The sequence below is a fragment of the Triturus cristatus genome, chromosome 8 (assembly GCF_964204655.1).
Source record: "Triturus cristatus chromosome 8, aTriCri1.1, whole genome shotgun sequence".
Lineage (NCBI taxonomy): Eukaryota > Metazoa > Chordata > Amphibia > Caudata > Salamandridae > Triturus > Triturus cristatus.
This window is the reverse complement of record NC_140591.1, coordinates 355,841,618-355,859,545: the sequence shown is the minus strand read 5'-3', so window position 1 is coordinate 355,859,545 and position 17,928 is coordinate 355,841,618. Positions and strand designations below refer to the sequence as shown.

Below are 17,928 nucleotides of genomic sequence, written 5' to 3'. Positions count from 1 at the left end.
TGTAAGAGGGAAAGTACTTCTTGTTTTAGAAGCGTTAAGTGGTCTGTTGACATTTGACGCTGTTTGGATGGTATGTTTGGGGGAGTGGAAGTGAGTTCTAGGCAGTAACCTGATTGGATGATTTGTCTCACCCACCTGTCTGTGGTGATGTCATTCCACACAGGCAGAAACTGTAGCAATCTTCCCCCGACCGGAATAGAGTGGTCCGGGGGGAGTGGAGGGAAGTCATTGTTTAGGGGTGACGGTGGTACAAGTATTGGTAGTTTTGCCTCTACCTTTGTTATTGCCCCTGTAGTCTCCTCTGTAGTAGCCTCTGTTAGATGAGGTCTGGGTGGGACTCTTATAGGAAGTGGTGGGGTTATCAGTGGTAAAACCTCTAGAGGCGCCCCTATAAGAGAAGCGCCGAAAGGAACTTCTGGAAGCTTGCGATTGCAAAGCTCCCATTGATTTGGCAGTGTCTGTATCCTTCTTCATTTTTTCTAAAGACGAATCTACAGTAGGCCCGAATAAGTGATCCTGATCAAATGGTTGATTTAATATGGTGGTTTGAACCTCGAGTTTAAAGCCGGAAATGCGTAGCCAGGCATGTCTGCGTAAAAGGACACCGGTATTAAAGGCCCGGGATGCTGTATCTGCAGCATCCAGAGCACACCGAATGGAGGTGTTAGTTATGAGCTTGCCTTCCTGGATGAGATCATTAGCTTGTGTTTTGTGTTGGTCTGGAAGGTGTAGTAGTGTCTCTAGCTCGTCGTAGCATGCCCTATCATATCTTGCGAGCAAAGCCTGCGAGTTGGCAATCTTCCATATGTTAGCTGCTTGGGACGCCGTTCTTTTACCAGACGCGTACAGCAGTTTTGATTCTTTATCAGGAGGTGGGGCATCTCTTGTGGTTTGTGAATTAGCCCTTTTCCTGGCGTTGGAGACCACTAAGGAATCTAAGGGTACTTGTCATTTAATATAAACAGGATCAGCTGGAGCCGCTTTGTACTTTTTTTCTACCCTGGGGTTAATGGCTCTGGCCCTTACAGGGTCCTTAAACACTTCAGGAGCATGTTTGATTACCCCTTTTAACATTGGGAGAATGGTAGTGGACCTTTGGGATGGTGAAAAAGTATCCATGAGGAAATCTCCCTCTAAAGGGTCTGTGTGTAAGTTCACCCCGTGATATTCTGCTGCCCTGTGTATAAGCTGAGTGAACCCTATAGTGTCCTCAGGAGGGGATGGACTAGATGGGTAGATGTCGTCCTGAGGTGTGTCTGGGACATCTGGTGTGTCATAATCCTCCCATGGGTTTTTTGGGGTACCAGGAGGACTGGGTTCCCCTAAAGGATGATCATCACCTAGGTATTCAGAGGTGTCATTATCATCAGGAGGTGGAGGAGATGGTGAGGGGGTGAATATGGGATAGGAGAGTGGTGTGGACGGGGAAGAGGAGAAGGAATCCTTAAAGGAGAAGTTGCAATGTCTCTCTTTTTTTTTTTTAAAAAGGAAGTGGCCTGGTACAGGTTTGTCCATTTTCCGTTTCTTTGAAGGGCCAAATATGAGTTGACCTGTTTTAGGGTCTTTTTGAAGTGTTTTTTGTGTTGGATCTTGTCGAAAAAGCTCCTCCTCTGATGTGTGTTCCTTCGGCACCGACTTTTTCGGGTCCAATTGTGTGTCAGAGGTTTTGGAGTCGTTTTGTGCTGTTTAGGCCTGGAATCGGAAGTTTTCTTCAATTCCGGTATGGGTTTCAGTACCGGTTCTTTTTTCGGTTCTGATGGTGTTTTCGGTTTCATAGTCGGAGCGCCAGTGGTGATCGAATCTAGAGTTTAGTCAGTTGAGGATTTTCGGAACCGGGTGTTTGCTCGGGTACCGATGATTTTCTCGGAGCCGGTGCGTCTGTACCGGTGGATTTCGGCGCTGAAGGCGTCGATGTGGAACTAGGCGTTGGTGCGGAGAAAGGTAGTGGTTTGTTTTTTTGGTGCTGGGGATGGAGTTTCGGCATCAATGGCAGGCTGACTTGATCCCAAGTGGCCTGAAGGCTTTTGTATCTACTTCTTTGCCACGCCCGAAGGCAGGGCCTGAGAAGTTCTGTCCCGGTGTGCACCTAGGCCCGAAGGTGAAGGTGTGACCAAAGCCTTTTTGGGAATGGGGGGTGGGGAGGTGTCGACGTCAGTACTTGCGACCCTCTGCCCCGGAGTGATGTCTTCGACGTCGGAGTCATCGGCTTCAGAGGAGCTGATGGTGCTGTGTTGGATCTGTTCCTGCTCCGGTACATTGAAGCCTTCCTGGAAGATGTCGTCAGAAATGGATGTCAATGATCGAGCCATGGTTCTTCGAGCTCGACGATCCCAAAACGTCTTTTTGGAGCACAAGCTACACAGTCTTTGGCCTCGTGCTCGGGTGAAAGGCAGAGGTTGCACACCTCATGAAGATCGGCATGTGTAAACTTGGATCCACAATTAGGACACTTTTTGAAGGGAGTCCTTTCCATGAGCCGAAGGCTGATGGCGCAGGCAGGCCCGAAGGCCTGCGTCGACGACTGGAATCGAAGATTTGAAGTTTGGAGGGATGCGCGTCGAATGGGAACGCGATCGAAACAATACCAAAGTAAGGGTGAAGGATTTCGCGTCGAAAAGATGATCGGTAACGACACCAAACTGGAGTGCGATGAACACATCCGAGCCCGATGGCAGAAAAAAACAATCTGACAATGGAGTCGATGCCCATGCGCACTATTGTCCAAAGGAGGACCCACCTATCTTGTGACTTCCAAAGACTTTCCAAGTGCAAACATCCAGGCCCAACAACATACGGCGATCTATGTACAGTGTGTGATCTGCAGCTCATATGCCTCGAACATATACTTTGTGAAGTAGTTCCTCCCATTTTTGCCACTTGCAAGAATACTCGAGGTACAAATAAACTGATATTTTCCGATAAGTGCTCTACTGGTCAACTTGGAGCAAAAAGGTTAAAAAAAAATTTAGGATGACATTCTAATAATACAGACATACTATGTGGGCCATTTTATCCTTTCTTTTCCCATATTCCGAAATCTTCATAAAACGACATGTAATATTACCCCCTTCCCTCCTTCAAGAATTGTGACAAATAGAAAATTACACTCAGCAGACCTGCATGCATGGTTTTTGGAACTATGTGTTTTCATGTGCAGTAGTGATTATAATCAATCGCATTTGGATAAAACTACAACACTAGGGATTAAATCCATGTAATGAGTGAAAAATCACAATAACTAGGTCTTCTGAGTATGAACTTAGTTGTGTGATTCTGTAAAATGATTGTAGAATAGATTATAAGAGGAATGTTCACCTTATGTGAATAGTCTGTTGATTAAACAAAGGGCAGTGGTCAAGCTCGGGGATAGTTGAGGCTACTACTGGCAAGGCAGGGCAAACAATGGGCCACAACAGCTTTTAGAATGTTCATGTTTTACTCTGCTTTTACAAATAAAATGCAAATTAAACAATAGGCAATAGCTAAGCTCACAGATGTCAGAAGCTTCTCTGTCCAGAATGCAATTTGAGTATCAGTTTTGCTACAGCCTTTGTGAAAAGGTTTCTCAGCATAGTCTGCAATTATGATGTATAAAAGATGCAAAACATTTCATGTATTCCTGTGGAATTTGTTTCTTTCTACAATTTTGTGTTGGTCAATAAAGCACGAACACGGAAGATACATATTTTCACACAGTCTAGATTTCCACGAATATCTATCAAGAAAGGTTTATTGAAGGAGAACTCTTACCAGTGGACACCTTGTACCTTTATTCCTGATACTCTTAGCCCGTTACGGAGACATGTTAACAAAAAGTGGAGTAAACAACCCACAAATCACACAGCTGCCCACGAACAACTTAACACAGCCGCTTAGGCGAACACTCAACATTATTTGAAAACCTAGCATTTAAACACTATGAATACAATGATGTGGGGGTGATTTTTAGGTTGCTTTGTGGTTATAGTGTGTTACAATTTTATTTATCTATCACACTGAAGTAAAAGAAATGGCTCGATTGAATATGCTACTTACCAGTATGCATCTGTTCTTGGCATGTAGGGCTGCTGACATTCATATCTGTGCATAGATCGCCGCCTAGTGTTGGGTCCGGATGTTTGCACGTTGTTGTCCTGGAAGAGTCTTCGAAGTATCCTTGGATAGGTGACTCCTCCCCTGGACTACAGTGCGCATGGGCATCCTCTCCATCCTCAGATTGTTTTTCGCCATTGTGGCAGTGATGGAGTAGATACAGAAAGTGATGACCATGCTTGCAATAATTCTGAGAGCTGCAGCTGCGACAGGCGCCGGGGAGGAGGGAGGGCGATATGAATGTCAGCAGCCCTACATGCCAAGAACAGATGCATACTGGTAAGTAGCATATTCAGTTCGAGGCATGTGGGCTGCTGAATTCATATCTGTGCATAGAATACATAGCAGTGCCCTCTATTGGCGGCGGCTACCCGTGCCAGCTGCAGCGGTCTGAAAAAGTGTTTTGAGAACAGCCTGTCCTACAGCTGCCTGCTGTTTTGACTGCACATCTACGCAATAGTGTTTTGTAAATGTGTGTGTAGTGGACCATGTGGCTGCTCTGCATATATCATGCAGGGGAATATTTCCTAGGAAGGCCATGGAAGCCCCCAACTTGCGTGTTGAGTGGGCTCGTGGTGGAATAGTTAATGTGCGTTTTGCCTTTTGATAACAGATTTGAATACACTTAACTATCCATCTGGCTATCCCTGCTTTGGAGATGGCGTTACCTTTGTGGTGTGGGGCAAAGGCAACGAACAGTTGTTTTGTCTTCCTGAAGGGTTTAGTCCTGTCGATGTAGTACATGAGGGCCCTCCGTACATCTAGTGTATGTAATGCCCTCTCTGCAACAGTTTGTGGGTTTTGGAAGAAAACGGGCAGTTCAATAGTCTGGTTCATGTGGAACTGCGATATTACCTTGGGCATGAATTTGGGGTTGGTACGTAGTACGACCCTGTTGGCGTGAACCTGAATAAATGGCTCTTGAACGGTTAGTGCCTGGAGTTCACTAACTCTTCTTAGGGAAGTGATCGCTACCAGGAAGGCTACTTTCCAGGTAAGGAATTGAATCTCGCATGAGTGTAGAGGTTCAAAGGGTGGACCCATCAGGCGTGTGAGGACCAAGTTGAGGTTCCACATTGGAGCCGGTGGGTGACTAGGTGGAATGACTCGTTTGAGTCCTTCCAAGAATGCTTTGATGGCAGGCACTCTGAAGAGAGAGAGGTGCTGCCTGGTTTGCAGATAGGCTGATATTGCGGTCAAATGGACACGTATAGAGGTGTACGCCAGATTGCATCGGTATAGGTGTAAGAGGTAACATATGATGTTGTGGATGGATGCGTCCAGCGGGTTAATGTCATTATTACCGCAATAAATGACGAACCGTTTCCATTTGGCTGCATAGCAAGCTCTTGTAGTGGGTCTCCTGGCCTCCTTGATGATGTCCATACAGTCAGGTGGCAGATTGAGATAGCCAAACTCTAGGACTTCAGGAGCCAGATCGCCAGGTTCAGCTGTTGCGGATCTGGGTGCTGAACCTCTCCATGGTTCTGCGTCAAATGCGCGGGTTTGATCCGCAGCCTTTGATGCGGTACCACGGAAAGTTCGAGGAAGGTGGTGTACCACGGCTGGCGTGCCCACGTGGGAGCAACTAGGACGAGTGTCAGGGAGTGTTGTCGGAGTTTGCGAGCCACCAGCGGTATCAACGGTGCTGGGGGAAAAGCGTACGCAAATTTGCCGGACCAGTTCATCCATATCGCATTGCCCTGCGACTGCGGGTGTGGGAATCTGGCGGCGAAGCTTTGGCATTTTGCGTTTTCGCTTGTCGCGAATAGGTCTATTTCTGGGTGACCCCACTGCTGGAAGTACGGTTGGAGTACCGATGGGTGTAACTCCCACTCGTGCATCTGGTGGCTGTGTCTGCTGAGCAGATCCGCCATCTGGTTGTCCTTGCCGGGGAGGTGTTCCGCCATGAGGAACATGTTCCTCTGAATGGCCCACTTCCACATGCTCTGAGCCAGATGAGACAACTGTGGAGAGTGTGTCCCTCCCTGCTTCTGTATGTAGTACATTGCGGTCATGTTGTCCGTCCGGATCAACACGACCTTGTTGCACAGATGTACTTTGAAAGCCTTCATGGCCAGGAAGATTGCCATCAGTTCCAGAAGGTTGATGTGCATCTTCTTCTGTTGTGTCGTCCATAGTCCCTGCACTGTGTAGTGGAGTACATGAGCTCCCCATCCCTGGAGAGACGCGTCCGCTGTCAGTACTATTTGTGGAACAGGCTCTTGGAACGGTCGGCCCTTGCAAAGGTTTTGTGGATTCCACCAATGCAGAGAGTTGTATGCCCGACCGCTCACCAACACTAGGTCTTTCAACTGTCCTTGAGCCTGATTCCACTGACGTGCTAGGCACTCCTGAAGTGGGCGCATATGTAATCTCGCGTGCGGGACTATGAAGATGCAGGAGGCCATCATGCCTATCAACTGCATAAACACTCGCGCTGGAAGCGAGTGGTTGGGTCTGAACTTGGAGATCAGCGCTTGTATGCCGTTGATCCTCACTAAATTTGGCTGAGCTGTGGCCGCCAGAGTGTCTATAGTCGCACCTAGGTACTGTTGTACGTGTGCGGGCTGGAGATGAGACTTTGGGTAATTTAGTGAGAATCCCAGACTGTGAAGAAGGTGAATGGTACGGGACACGTGGCTTGCACATTGCTGGGCTGATCTCGCTTGAACGAGCCAGTCGTCTAGGTAGGGGTAGACGTGTATGTGCTGTCTCCGTAAATGTGCCGCCACCGTAGCTAGGCACTTTGTGAAAACCCTGGGCGCTGTTGTCACGCCGAAGGGAAGGACTTTGAACTGATAGTGCTGCCCCTGAACAGTGAACCTGAGGTATTTTTTGTGTGAGGGGTGGATGGGTATGTGAAAATACGCATCCTTGAGGTCCAGTGATGCTAGGAAGTCTCCCTGCTGGAGAAGCGGAAGGACTTGCTGTAGAGTGAGCATGTGAAAGTGCTCCGAAAGAATGTACTGGTTCAGGGGTCTCAGGTCTAATATAGGCCTGAGCGACCCGTCCTTTTTTGGAATTAAGAAGTAGAGGGAGTAAACCCCCGTGCCCCGCTCGTGGACGGGTACGACCTCGATAGCGCCTTTTAGAAGCATACTTTCTACCTCTTGCTGTAAGAGCGTCAAGTGCTCTGAGGACATAGGACGGTTTCTTGGTGGTATTGTGGGTGGAGTGGAAGTTAACTCCAGACAGTAACCGTATTTTATAATATCTTTGACCCACCTGTCCGTGGTGATGGAGTTCCACGTGGACAGGAACCGTTGTAGCCTTCCCCCGACAGGTGTTATGTGGTCGGGAGGAAGGGAGAGGGCGTCACTGCTTGTTCTTGGGGGAGGACCTGGTGTTGCCGTAGCCACGTCCTCTGCCCTTGGTACTGGAGCCACGATAGCCACCTCGGGTGTTCTTATCGTAGGTGGTCTGCGTATTACCCTTGTTATATGTTTGTTGTGACCCCTGTCCTCTGCCTGCTCCCTTGTTTCCGGGGCGACGAAAGGAGCCGCTCCGAAAGGACTGAGTTTGTAGGGCGCCCATGGACTTTGCAGTGTCCGTGTCCTTTTTTATCTTCTCGAGGGTGGCGTCAACCTCAGGCCCGAACAAAAAGTCGGGGTTGACGGGCTGATTAAGGATATTGTTTTGTACCTCAGGCTTGAATCCTGAGATACGTAGCCAGGCGTGACGTCGTAGGATGACGCTAGTGTTGATGGCCCTGGCAGCCGTGTCAGCAGCGTCTAGTGCACATTTGATGGCAGCATTTGTGAGTAGCTGTCCCTCTCTGATAAGGATTTCTGCACCTTCTTTGTAGGGGTCAGGGAGGTGTTGAAGGAGTTGCTCCATTGTGTCATAGTGCGCCCTATCGTAGCGAGCGAGGAGCGCTTGAGTGTTAGCTATGCGCCATATGCTTGCAGCTTGTGCGGCAACTCGCTTGCCGGAGGTCTCCAGCACCTTGGACTCCTTGTCCGGGGGAGGAGCGTCACCCGTTGTCTGCGAGTGTGCCCTCTTGCGGGCATTCGCCACAACGATGGAGTCGAGTGGTAATTGTCCTCTGATGTAAGTAGGATCCCCAGGTGCTGATCTGTATTTCTTATCGATCCTGGGGTTTATCACTCGTGCCCTGGTGGGTTCCCTGAAAATGTCAGTGGCTGGCTTAAGGACCCCCTTCAACATTGGCAGAGTCTTTACATGTCTTTCTGAGGATGCAAAGGTGTCCATTAGAAAGTCATCTTCGATGATATCAGAGTGAAGCTGTACATCATGGTTGTTCGCCGCCCGTTCAATCAGAGCGTTGAACGCCGCAGTATCCTCTGTGGGTGACGTTTTTGCCCCATATAGTTGTGGGTCCTGTGCATCAAGAGGTGCACTGGGGTCTGCAGGGTCGCCCCAAGTTTGGTCAGGGTCCTGCTGGTCATCAGGGTCCGTGTCCACATGGTAGGGGACTTGTTCACCCATGTAGTCCTCCAATGCATCCGTGTCGGAGCGTGTGGGGGAGGCCCGGTGTGGATCCTGGTAGGGTGAATGAAAGGGTTCATACAGGAGAGGTTCTGTGTCCACAGGCAGCTTCCTCTTTAGCGGGATCCTGAAAGGTTCCAATGGCGGTTCCGAAGTTATCCTTCGGTCGTGGAGAATCATCCTGCCAGTGTCGGCGTCGATGACGCGTGACGGAGACGGCTCGACAGGCGTAACCGCAGTTTTGGTGGCCTGTGTCCTGAGTTGAAACGCCTTCGGGATTGTGGATGGAGGCAAGCCGAAGGTAATGCTGGTCGGCACCGACGAAACCGCTGGATCGATCGAACCCGACTGGTCCTGGAGGGCAGCCTTGGTTTTGCAGCCTGGCATTGCGCCAGGCCGTACTCGGGGCGCCTTAGAGGTCGTGGCCCCCGCCAGGGTCGTCGAGGCGGCTGCAGATATCTTCTGCGCCCGTGGTGCATCGAGCCGAGGTGCGGAGATCACCGTCGACGTCTTCGACACGTGAGGTTTCGGTGTCGTCGAGGGAGTGCTGCGAGGCGTAGCAGGCGGGACGGCCCTCGGTGTCGGTGGCGTCGACGCCGGTAACCGAGCAGGTTTTTCGGCGCCGATGGCCTTCTTCCGTTTGTCGACTCCCATGTCGCCCGTCTCGAGTTCGGCACCGAAGTCCCCCTTGGTGCGGTCGGTGCCGACACGGTGCGCCGGCGTCGAAGGCCTCGATCCGACTAGCGCCACTTTCAGTTTCGGTTTCGTAGGAACCTGAGCAGCTTTCGGTTTCGGTTTCGTGGAAGGGAAACCAGCTGGCTTAAGCGGTAATGGCTGCCGCTGAACGTCCGAGGCCGGGCCCGAGGGCGGGGCCGAAGGACTGCGTGATAGGTCTCGGGTAAGGCCCGAAGGCGATCCCTCGACCGGAGCCATAGTCTGTGGCACTGGTGAATTCTCGGTTTGAACAGGTAGGCCTTGTTCATCATCGGAGCTACTCTCTTCGGCCCCTAAGGCCTCCTCGTCGTCTCCTACCTCGGTGTCGTCTTCACCTCTGTGGAAGAGTGACTCGTCGGCCTCGTCCGATCCGGGTTCTTGGTCGGAAACGGGACTGGAGGGTAAGACTTCTACTTCTTCGACGTCGTCCGCGTCGTCGAAGATGTCAGCTGGGGCCGGTGCCGCGTGCTGCGCTTCGAGCCTCGCCGCTCGACGATTCCGCAGAGTCTTCTTTGAACGGAACCGGGCACAGGCCATACATGTCGACTCGTCGTGGTCCGGCGAAAGGCATTTGTTGCACACCGGATGGACGTCGATGTGTGGGTACTTCGCATTACATACCAGACACCTTTTGAATGGCGTCCTCGATTCCATCGTCGAAGTAGTTGATGGACAGGTAAATGCGAACAAAGTCGGTGCTGAAAGTTAGTAAACTAACAGAGAGTATCGAAAACCGATCGATAAACAGTACCGACGCGAACTAAAGGCCTTGTGGCCTCGACAAAAGTTTTTCCTAACTTGAGCTAAGATAGCACATCCGAACCCAATGGCGGAAAAAAACAATCTGAGGATGGAGAGGATGCCCATGCGCACTGTAGTCCAGGGGAGGAGTCACCTATCCAAGGATACTTCGAAGACTCTTCCAGGACAACAACGTGCAAACATCCGGACCCAACACTAGGCGGCGATCTATGCACAGATATGAATTCAGCAGCCCACATGCCTCGAACATTAAGTTTATAGTGTTATTTACTTTGTCATGCTATATCTGCGTTTCTACCCCCTACCACAACTCTTTGCTTTCACAACCCAATTCTGCTACTCTTAGAAAGTGAAGTTACCTAAGGCAGAAATTGGTAAACTAACTGCAGTGGAATAGTATTAATAGCTGTGGATCATCAGTGTTAAACAATAGTTTCCTCTCAAACTGCCATTTAGCCCCTAACTTCCCCAAGACACAAAGAAAAGACCTTACAAGTTATTCATGTATTCAGAAGAATCCTTCGGGTTAACTAAGGCTGAGAAACTACTGCTTCTACCTGGTTACCAATTAAACAAAACACAGAATAAGGTGTCTGGTTCTGTGAGAAATGGTAGCCTGACTCAGTTTTCTCACACCCAGAGGAGCAACTCAGAACTGTGCAAGACCCCCACACTTGCTAAGTCTCCTTACTAGAGTTCCTAGTCCAGGTTTAATGTCTATTTTCATATGTATTACATACCAATACGTTGTAGACACCTGTTTGAGAACATTCATACGTTAACACCATCTCAACAAACTCATTAAGCTGCACAAGCTTAACACAAGCTTAACAAGTTTCAAGTACTGTGAACGTCGATGGCAATGGACACAGTCTGAACCCCGACAAGAGTGGCTTAGTCTACTCAGTGATTACAGAATTAGTATGAAAATTATCATGGAGAAAGAGTATGAGGCAAGGCGCTGTCACAGCAGAGTCAATACAGAGTGCTATCAGCATAGGTGTGAGTGAAAGCGTGCAAGACCACACACACAAACTTGCGTGAGGGACAAGTGGCACAGCTTTGGTTAAAGGTGTATGAAACAGTTGCGAATATAACAAATAGGAATTGGGAGTTTGGATTACATAGTGAGCAGAGAAATCCAGACATAGGAGTACTGAAAATTGTTACAATTTCTTACAAGGATAATCTGAAAACTTAAAATGCTGCAGGAGTTACTTTACCTAAAAATTACTTACTGCAAATTAACCTCAGAAACGAATGGAAACATAATATAAAAATACTTACCCTGTCATTCATTAGCAAATCTTTCACAATAAAACTTGCTACCAGCGATTTTAAAGGAGAAGCGAACTGATCAGGTGCAAGCATAGCTATGTGACCAATAGAAATCAAAGGTGTAATAAGCTGTTCTAGGTTGCTTGGGTCCAGACTCTTGTGCAATGGCTGAAATGAGAAATGAAATAGAAATAAGAGGCAACACTATCACACTGTACAGTAGCACAGAGTTGACAGGTACACTCCTATGGAAATAGTTTTAAATGTTAAGAAATCTGTATGCCCTATAAAGAAGAAATGTGAATAATAAGCCAGGAAGAGAATGAGAGACACTAACCAAATTTAGAAGTTACATGAGTTTTTAATATTGCGGCCCCACCCCACACCTTACTAAAGTTATAATACGTCAAACATCTAATCTGAGTAACTGGTGTTTCTGTAGTGGAGCATGAACATTTGTTTTACAATCTATACAAAGTTCTATTAAAAACAATGTGCAACTTCATAAAGTTGAAAAAAAGTCTGAACACATTTACCACTATGCCTAGTAAAACTCTGCAAAAAACATATGTTATCTTGCCTAAGTATGATTACGGTAAAATGATCTCGCAATGCAGTAAAAATTATATCACAAAGCACAGAAAACCTCACACTGGTGAAGGCAAACTTAAAATGGGGGAGCTTCGGGATAGCAAAAATCATGAACTATGCAAAAACTGTGCATTTTTTTTTCAAGTAAAAAAAAAAAAATTGCACTTCTAATTACTAGAAATGGATCATATTTGCCACAATGTTATTATGCAAAATAGTATGTGTACAAGTAATACCTTCTTAAAAATAGTTTTGGTGATCCATAGCAAATTTTACAATCAAAGTCTCCTCATCCTGGTCCTCAGATAACGGACTTCTTTTATTCTACGTACACCTTTATGTATATCACCCGACCCATTTTTTTATCTGTGTGAGTTTATGTGAGTAAAAGTAAGTAGGAATAATTACACACATCAAAAAGCATTTTTCTTTCTATAAATACAGCTTTCACAATTGTACGTTTATGCAGTTCAAAAAATAACTTTACAAAATGTGCCTGCACTGCTCCACGTGCAATAAATTCTTTACTTGTAGCCGCACCTACGGATTAGAGGAATTAGAAATATTCTCACAGATGTACATGCAGGCTCCATAGCTCACAAGAGATAAAGGCATAAAAAGAGTAAAAGACAATTCAATGTAAAAATAGATTTGGGAAAATATTCCAATTTTCTTTATTTAATAAAGAGCCAGAAAAAGGTAGTGGAGGTGCCACAAAAACAAAATGTTGTCACTGAATATCTGCATGTGCGGCTTTCCTTTTTGCGCTTACCGTTTTCTTCTTGGGTTTTATTACATACTTTCACCCACTCCCAGTTTGTAACTCCAAGCTACTGCACCATCCCATACTGGGTAGGGTCTTGGGAGTAACTTAACCACCTGCCAATACCCGACCCCCTTCCAGAGCGTCCAAGATAAAATGGGACGCTTAAGGGACTCTTTCTCTGAGGTCTTCCACTGCAGGGCTAGAATGGATTAGTGCTCACCCATCTCCCTTCTTCCCCTTTCCTCACTCACCCCTGGGTTACCTCTGATGGGTGAATCTATACAGCACTAGCTCTGCAGTTTAAAATCCAAACTCCCTTGGTGGAATAACAGCGCCTACAACAGATGGGCACTAGACTTAATATGGCAATACTTTGGTGGTTTAACAGTGCTTTGAGGCTTGAGCTTTGATGCTAATGAACAACCTCTATATAACCATTGGGCCCGAGTGATGCACAAATACTGTCCACCCTAAAGTTGGCAAGCATTAGCATGTGTAACAGCATCTAACTTCACCCTCTCTACTACATCCCACGTTTATGTGCAGCAACATCAGAAGCATAATGCTATCTTCACATTGTTCAAACCTAACGCACCTACCATGTCTAGTACAGGTCAAATAACCTTTCAATAACGCACTGTGAAGGTCATCTGGGAATCCAATATGAATCTGAGAACTTCAAGATCACACCAGGGGTATGAAGAAGTATATAAATAATCCAATCGTACCACCCACAGAGCACTGTAGGCCTCACACGGTAGGAAAATTGCTATGTTAAAAAACAACAAATTACTTCCACATTAACAATGGTTTCTAAATGTGAGTATTGTCAAATTAAATGTTTTAACATCTAGCAAAAGATTAAGCTTTTAAACAATTTTCAAACTGAGATGCATTTCTGCTTTCATAAGACCTAAAAGTCAAAGTACTAGACCTAAGGAGCAACTTTCCATAAGCAGGGTTAAAAATAATGGTCTTACTCTAATGGCAGAGTGTCTTAAGAACAATCTTACAAGAAATTCATTTTTACGTTAGGATTTTATGCTGCTTTTAATAATAATAAAAAAAATAATAATAATAATAATAATAAGGGGATTTTATAAAGCGCATGGTTACGCTCAAAGCGTGTCCCCGCGCTAAAACAGAAAGACTCCCACCAGACTCAGCCATTGGGACTGTGTGTATAAGTATGTTTTTAACTTCCTCCTGAAGCCAAGTTCAGATGTCTCAAGACGAAGGTCCAAAGGTAAGGCATTCCAGCTCTTAGCCGCCAGGTAGCGGAGAGATCTACCTCCCATACAAGCCCGCCTTATCTTCGGAACCTTTAAAAGGCCTCCGTGGGAGGAGCGAAGGGAGCGTGTAGGTACGTACCTGGTGATCAAATTCTGGAGCGGTATTGGCGCTTTCCCAACAAGGATACAATGACATGTACAGAGGGCCTTAAACTCAACCCTGCCCCTCACTGGCAACCAGCGAAGAGCCCGAAGGGCAGTATTAGAGGCCACTCTTTTGGGAAATTTTAAAATAAGGCGGGCTGCTGCGTTCTGTAATACCTGAAGGCGATTTAAGGCCTTGTTGGTTGCTCCCAGGTACAGCAAATTGCCATAATCCAGGCGTGACGTAACGAGGGCATGCACCAACGTTCTGCGGGCTGACGTAGGGAGGAGATCTAAAACCTTCCTAAGACTTTTCAGGACGCTGAAACAGACGCCCGCCACACGTCCTATCTGCGGTTCAAAAGACAGGTCAGCATCCAACCAGACTCCAAGGTTCCGGACTTCTTGGCAGGGTGTTGGAGCCTCACCCAAACATGGAGGCCACCACGCCGACGACCAAACAGATGGGTTCCCCCCCACTATGAGCACCTCGGTCTTGCTGCCATTTAATTTAAGGCAGTTGGCGGACATCCAGGCTGCAAGATCTTGCATGTAGACTCTGAAACTGTCCGCCGCAAGATCGGGCGCTCGCGAGAGGGAGATAAACAGCTGCGTGTCGTCGGCGTAGGACACGATGTGTACACGATGGCCCCCCGCAATGAGGGCCACTGGGGAGACAAAGATTAAATAGGGTGGGGCTTAGGGACGATCCCTGGGGTACACCCTGATCCAATCCAATATCCCTGGAGTAACATTCATCCTGGCGGACCTGAAAGCTTCTCCCCGTCAGGAAGGACTGGATCCATGCGAGGGCAGCTCCAGTTATTCTGCCATTATACAGACACCGTAGCAAGGAGGAGTGAGCTACGGTGTCGAAGGCTGCACTCAGGTCCAATAGGATGAGGGCCATAGTATGACCCTCATCCACCCCCTGGCGCAGGGTCTCCACAGCCATTAAAAGCACTGATTCCGTCGAATGGCGGGGACGGAAGCCGAACTGGGTATCGTGAAGTAGGGCAGCCTCATCCACGAAATCCATCAGTTGTATGTTTGCCGTTTTTTCAGCTACTTTAGCCAGATAGGGCAGAAGGGAGATCGGCCGGAGGTGCTCTAGTTTATCAAAGCTGATGTTAGCTTTCTTTCTGATAGGTAGAACCACCGCCTGTTTCCAGGCTTTGGGCACGGTCTTGGTGCTAAAAGACACATCCAGAAGGTGTCTTATATATGGTTCTAGCACCAATAAGCTATCTGCTAGACGTTTCGGCGTAGTAGGATCCCGCGGGGAGCCCGATTTGACGGATAAGCAGATTTTTAATAAGTCCTCTGGGGGCGTGTACTGTGTACTTTTACACAGTTTTTTGGTTTTAGTGTGTAACGAGGAAGTCATAAATCCCAGTTTTACCACTTAATGCATAACTGCCTGAGCTTGGCATTAAAGACACTAACCAAGTCTTTTTAAAGACTCCACTCTGGAGAGTCTCCACATGTATTGCTTAATTACCTTGTAGAGGTGAGAATGAATATGCTACTTACCAGTATGCATCTGTTCTTGGCATGTAGGGCTGCTGACATTTATATCTGTGCATAGATCGCCGCCTAGTGTTGGGTCCGGATGATTGCACATTGTTGTCCTGAAAGAGTCTTCGAAGTATCACGAGATAGGTGACTCCTCCCCTGGACCACAGTGCGCATGGGCATCCTCTCCATCCTTAGATTGTTTTTCGCCATTGTGGCAGTGATCGAGTAGATACAGTAAGTGATGACCATGCTATATAGTAAGTCTGAGTGCTGCAGCCGCCGGGGAGGAGGGTGGGCGATATGAATGTCAGCAGCCCTACATGCCAAGAACAGATGCATACTGGTAAGTAGCATATTCAGCTCGAGGCATGTGGGCTGCTGAATTCATATCTGTGCATAGAATACATGGCAGTTCCTCCATTAGCGGCGGCTACCCATGCCAGCTGCAGCAGTCTGAAAAAGAGTTTTGAGAACAGCCTGTCCTACAGCTGCCTGCTGTTTTGAGTGTACATCTACACAGTAGTGTTTGGTAAATGTATGTATAGTGGACCATGTGGCTGCTCTACATATTTCCTGTAATGGAATGTTTCCTAGGAAAGCCATGGACGCCCCTAACTTTCGTGTTGAGTGGGCTCGTGGGGGAATCGTTAATGTGCGTTTAGCTTTTTGATAGCAAATTTGAATACATTTAACGATCCATCTGGCTATCCCTGCTTTGGAAATGGCGTTGCCCTTGTGTTGTGGAGAAAAGGCAACGAAAAGTTGTTTTGATTCCCTAAAGTCCTTAGTTCTGTCTATATAGTACATGAGGGCCCTCTTTACATCTAGTGTATGGAGCATTCTCTCTGCGATATTTTGCGGATTTTGAAAGAAAACAGGCAGTTCAATAGTTTGATTCATGTGGAACTGCGATATCACTTTGGGCATGAATTTGGGGTTGGTACGTAGTACAACCCTGTTTGCGTGAACCTGTATGAATGGCTCTTGAATGGTTAGTGCCTGGAGCTCACTAACTCTTCTTAATGAAGTGATTGCCACTAAGAAAGCTACTTTCCAGGTGAGGAATTGAATCTCACATGAATGGAGAGGTTCAAAGGGTGGACCCATTAATCTGGTGAGGACTAAATTGAGGTTCCACACCGGTGCCGGTGGGTGTCTTGGGGGAATTACTCGTTTGAGTCCCTCCAAGAAGGCTTTGATGGCAGGCACTCTGAATAAAGAGAGGTGCTGCCTGTTTTGGAGATAGGCTGCTATTGCGGTTAAATGGATACGTATTGAGTTGTATGCTAGATTGCATCGGTATAAGTGTAAGAGATAACAGATGATGTTTTGAATGGATGCGTCCAGCGGGTTAATGTCATTGTTGTTGCAGTAAATGACAAACCTTTTCCATTTAGCCGCATAGCAAGCTCTGGTAGTGGGTCTCCTGGCCTCCTTGATGATATCCATACAGTCAGGTGGCAGGTTTAGGTAGCCAAACTCTAAGACTTCAGGAGCCAGATTGCCAGGTTCAGCTGTTGCGGATCTGGGTGCTGAATCTCGCCATGGTTCTGCGTTAAAAGTGCGGGTTTGATCCGCAGCCTTTGATGCGGCACCACGGAAAGTTCCAGAAAGGTGGTGTACCATGGTTGGCGCGCCCATGTGGGAGCAACTAGGATGAGTGTCAGTGAGTGCTGTTGCAGTTTGCGAGCCACTAGAGGTATTAATGGCGCTGGGGGAAAAGCGTACGCAAATCTGCCGGACCAGTTCATCCATATCGCATTGCCCTGTGGATGTGGGAACATGGCGGCAAAGCTTTGGCATTTTGCGTTTTCGTTTGTGGCGAATAGGTCTATCTCTGGATGACCCCACTGTTGGAAGTACGGTTGGAGAACTGACGGATGTAGCTCCCACTCGTGCATTTGGTGGCTGTGTCTGCTGAGCAGATCCGCCATCTGGTTGTCCTTGCCGGGGAGGTGTTCCGCCATGAGGAATATGTTCCTCTGAATGGCCCACTTCCACATGCTCTGAGCCAGATGAGACAACTGTGTATGTAGTACATGGCTGTCATGTTGTCCGTCCGGATCAACACGACTTTGTTGCACAAGTGTACTTTGAATGCCTTCATGGCTAGGAAGATTGCCATCAGTTCCAGAACGTTGATGTGCATCTTCTTTTGCTGTGTCGTCCATACTCCCTGCACTGTGTAAGTGAGTACATGAGCTCCCCAACCCTGGAGAGAGGCGTCCGCTGTCAGTATTATTTGTGGAACAGGCTCTTGGAACGGTCGGCCCTTGCAAAGGTTTTGTGGATTCCACCAATGCAGAGAGTTGTATGCCCGACCGCTCACCAACACTAGGTCTTTTAATTGTCCGTGAGCCTGATTCCATTGACGTGCTA

General features: G+C 47.5%; 1 protein-coding gene across 2 annotated transcripts in view; it reads right to left on the bottom strand.

Annotated features, from left to right (window-relative positions):
- Positions 1-17,928, bottom strand: part of PDS5B (PDS5 cohesin associated factor B) — an 802,561-nt gene that overhangs the window by 339,128 nt on the left and 445,505 nt on the right. For both annotated transcript variants that reach the window (XM_085621687.1, XM_085621686.1), the window contains exon 21: positions 11,308-11,466. In XM_085621687.1, the coding sequence (XP_085477813.1) occupies positions 11,308-11,466 (159 nt within the window). The remainder of the gene's footprint in view (positions 1-11,307; positions 11,467-17,928) is intronic.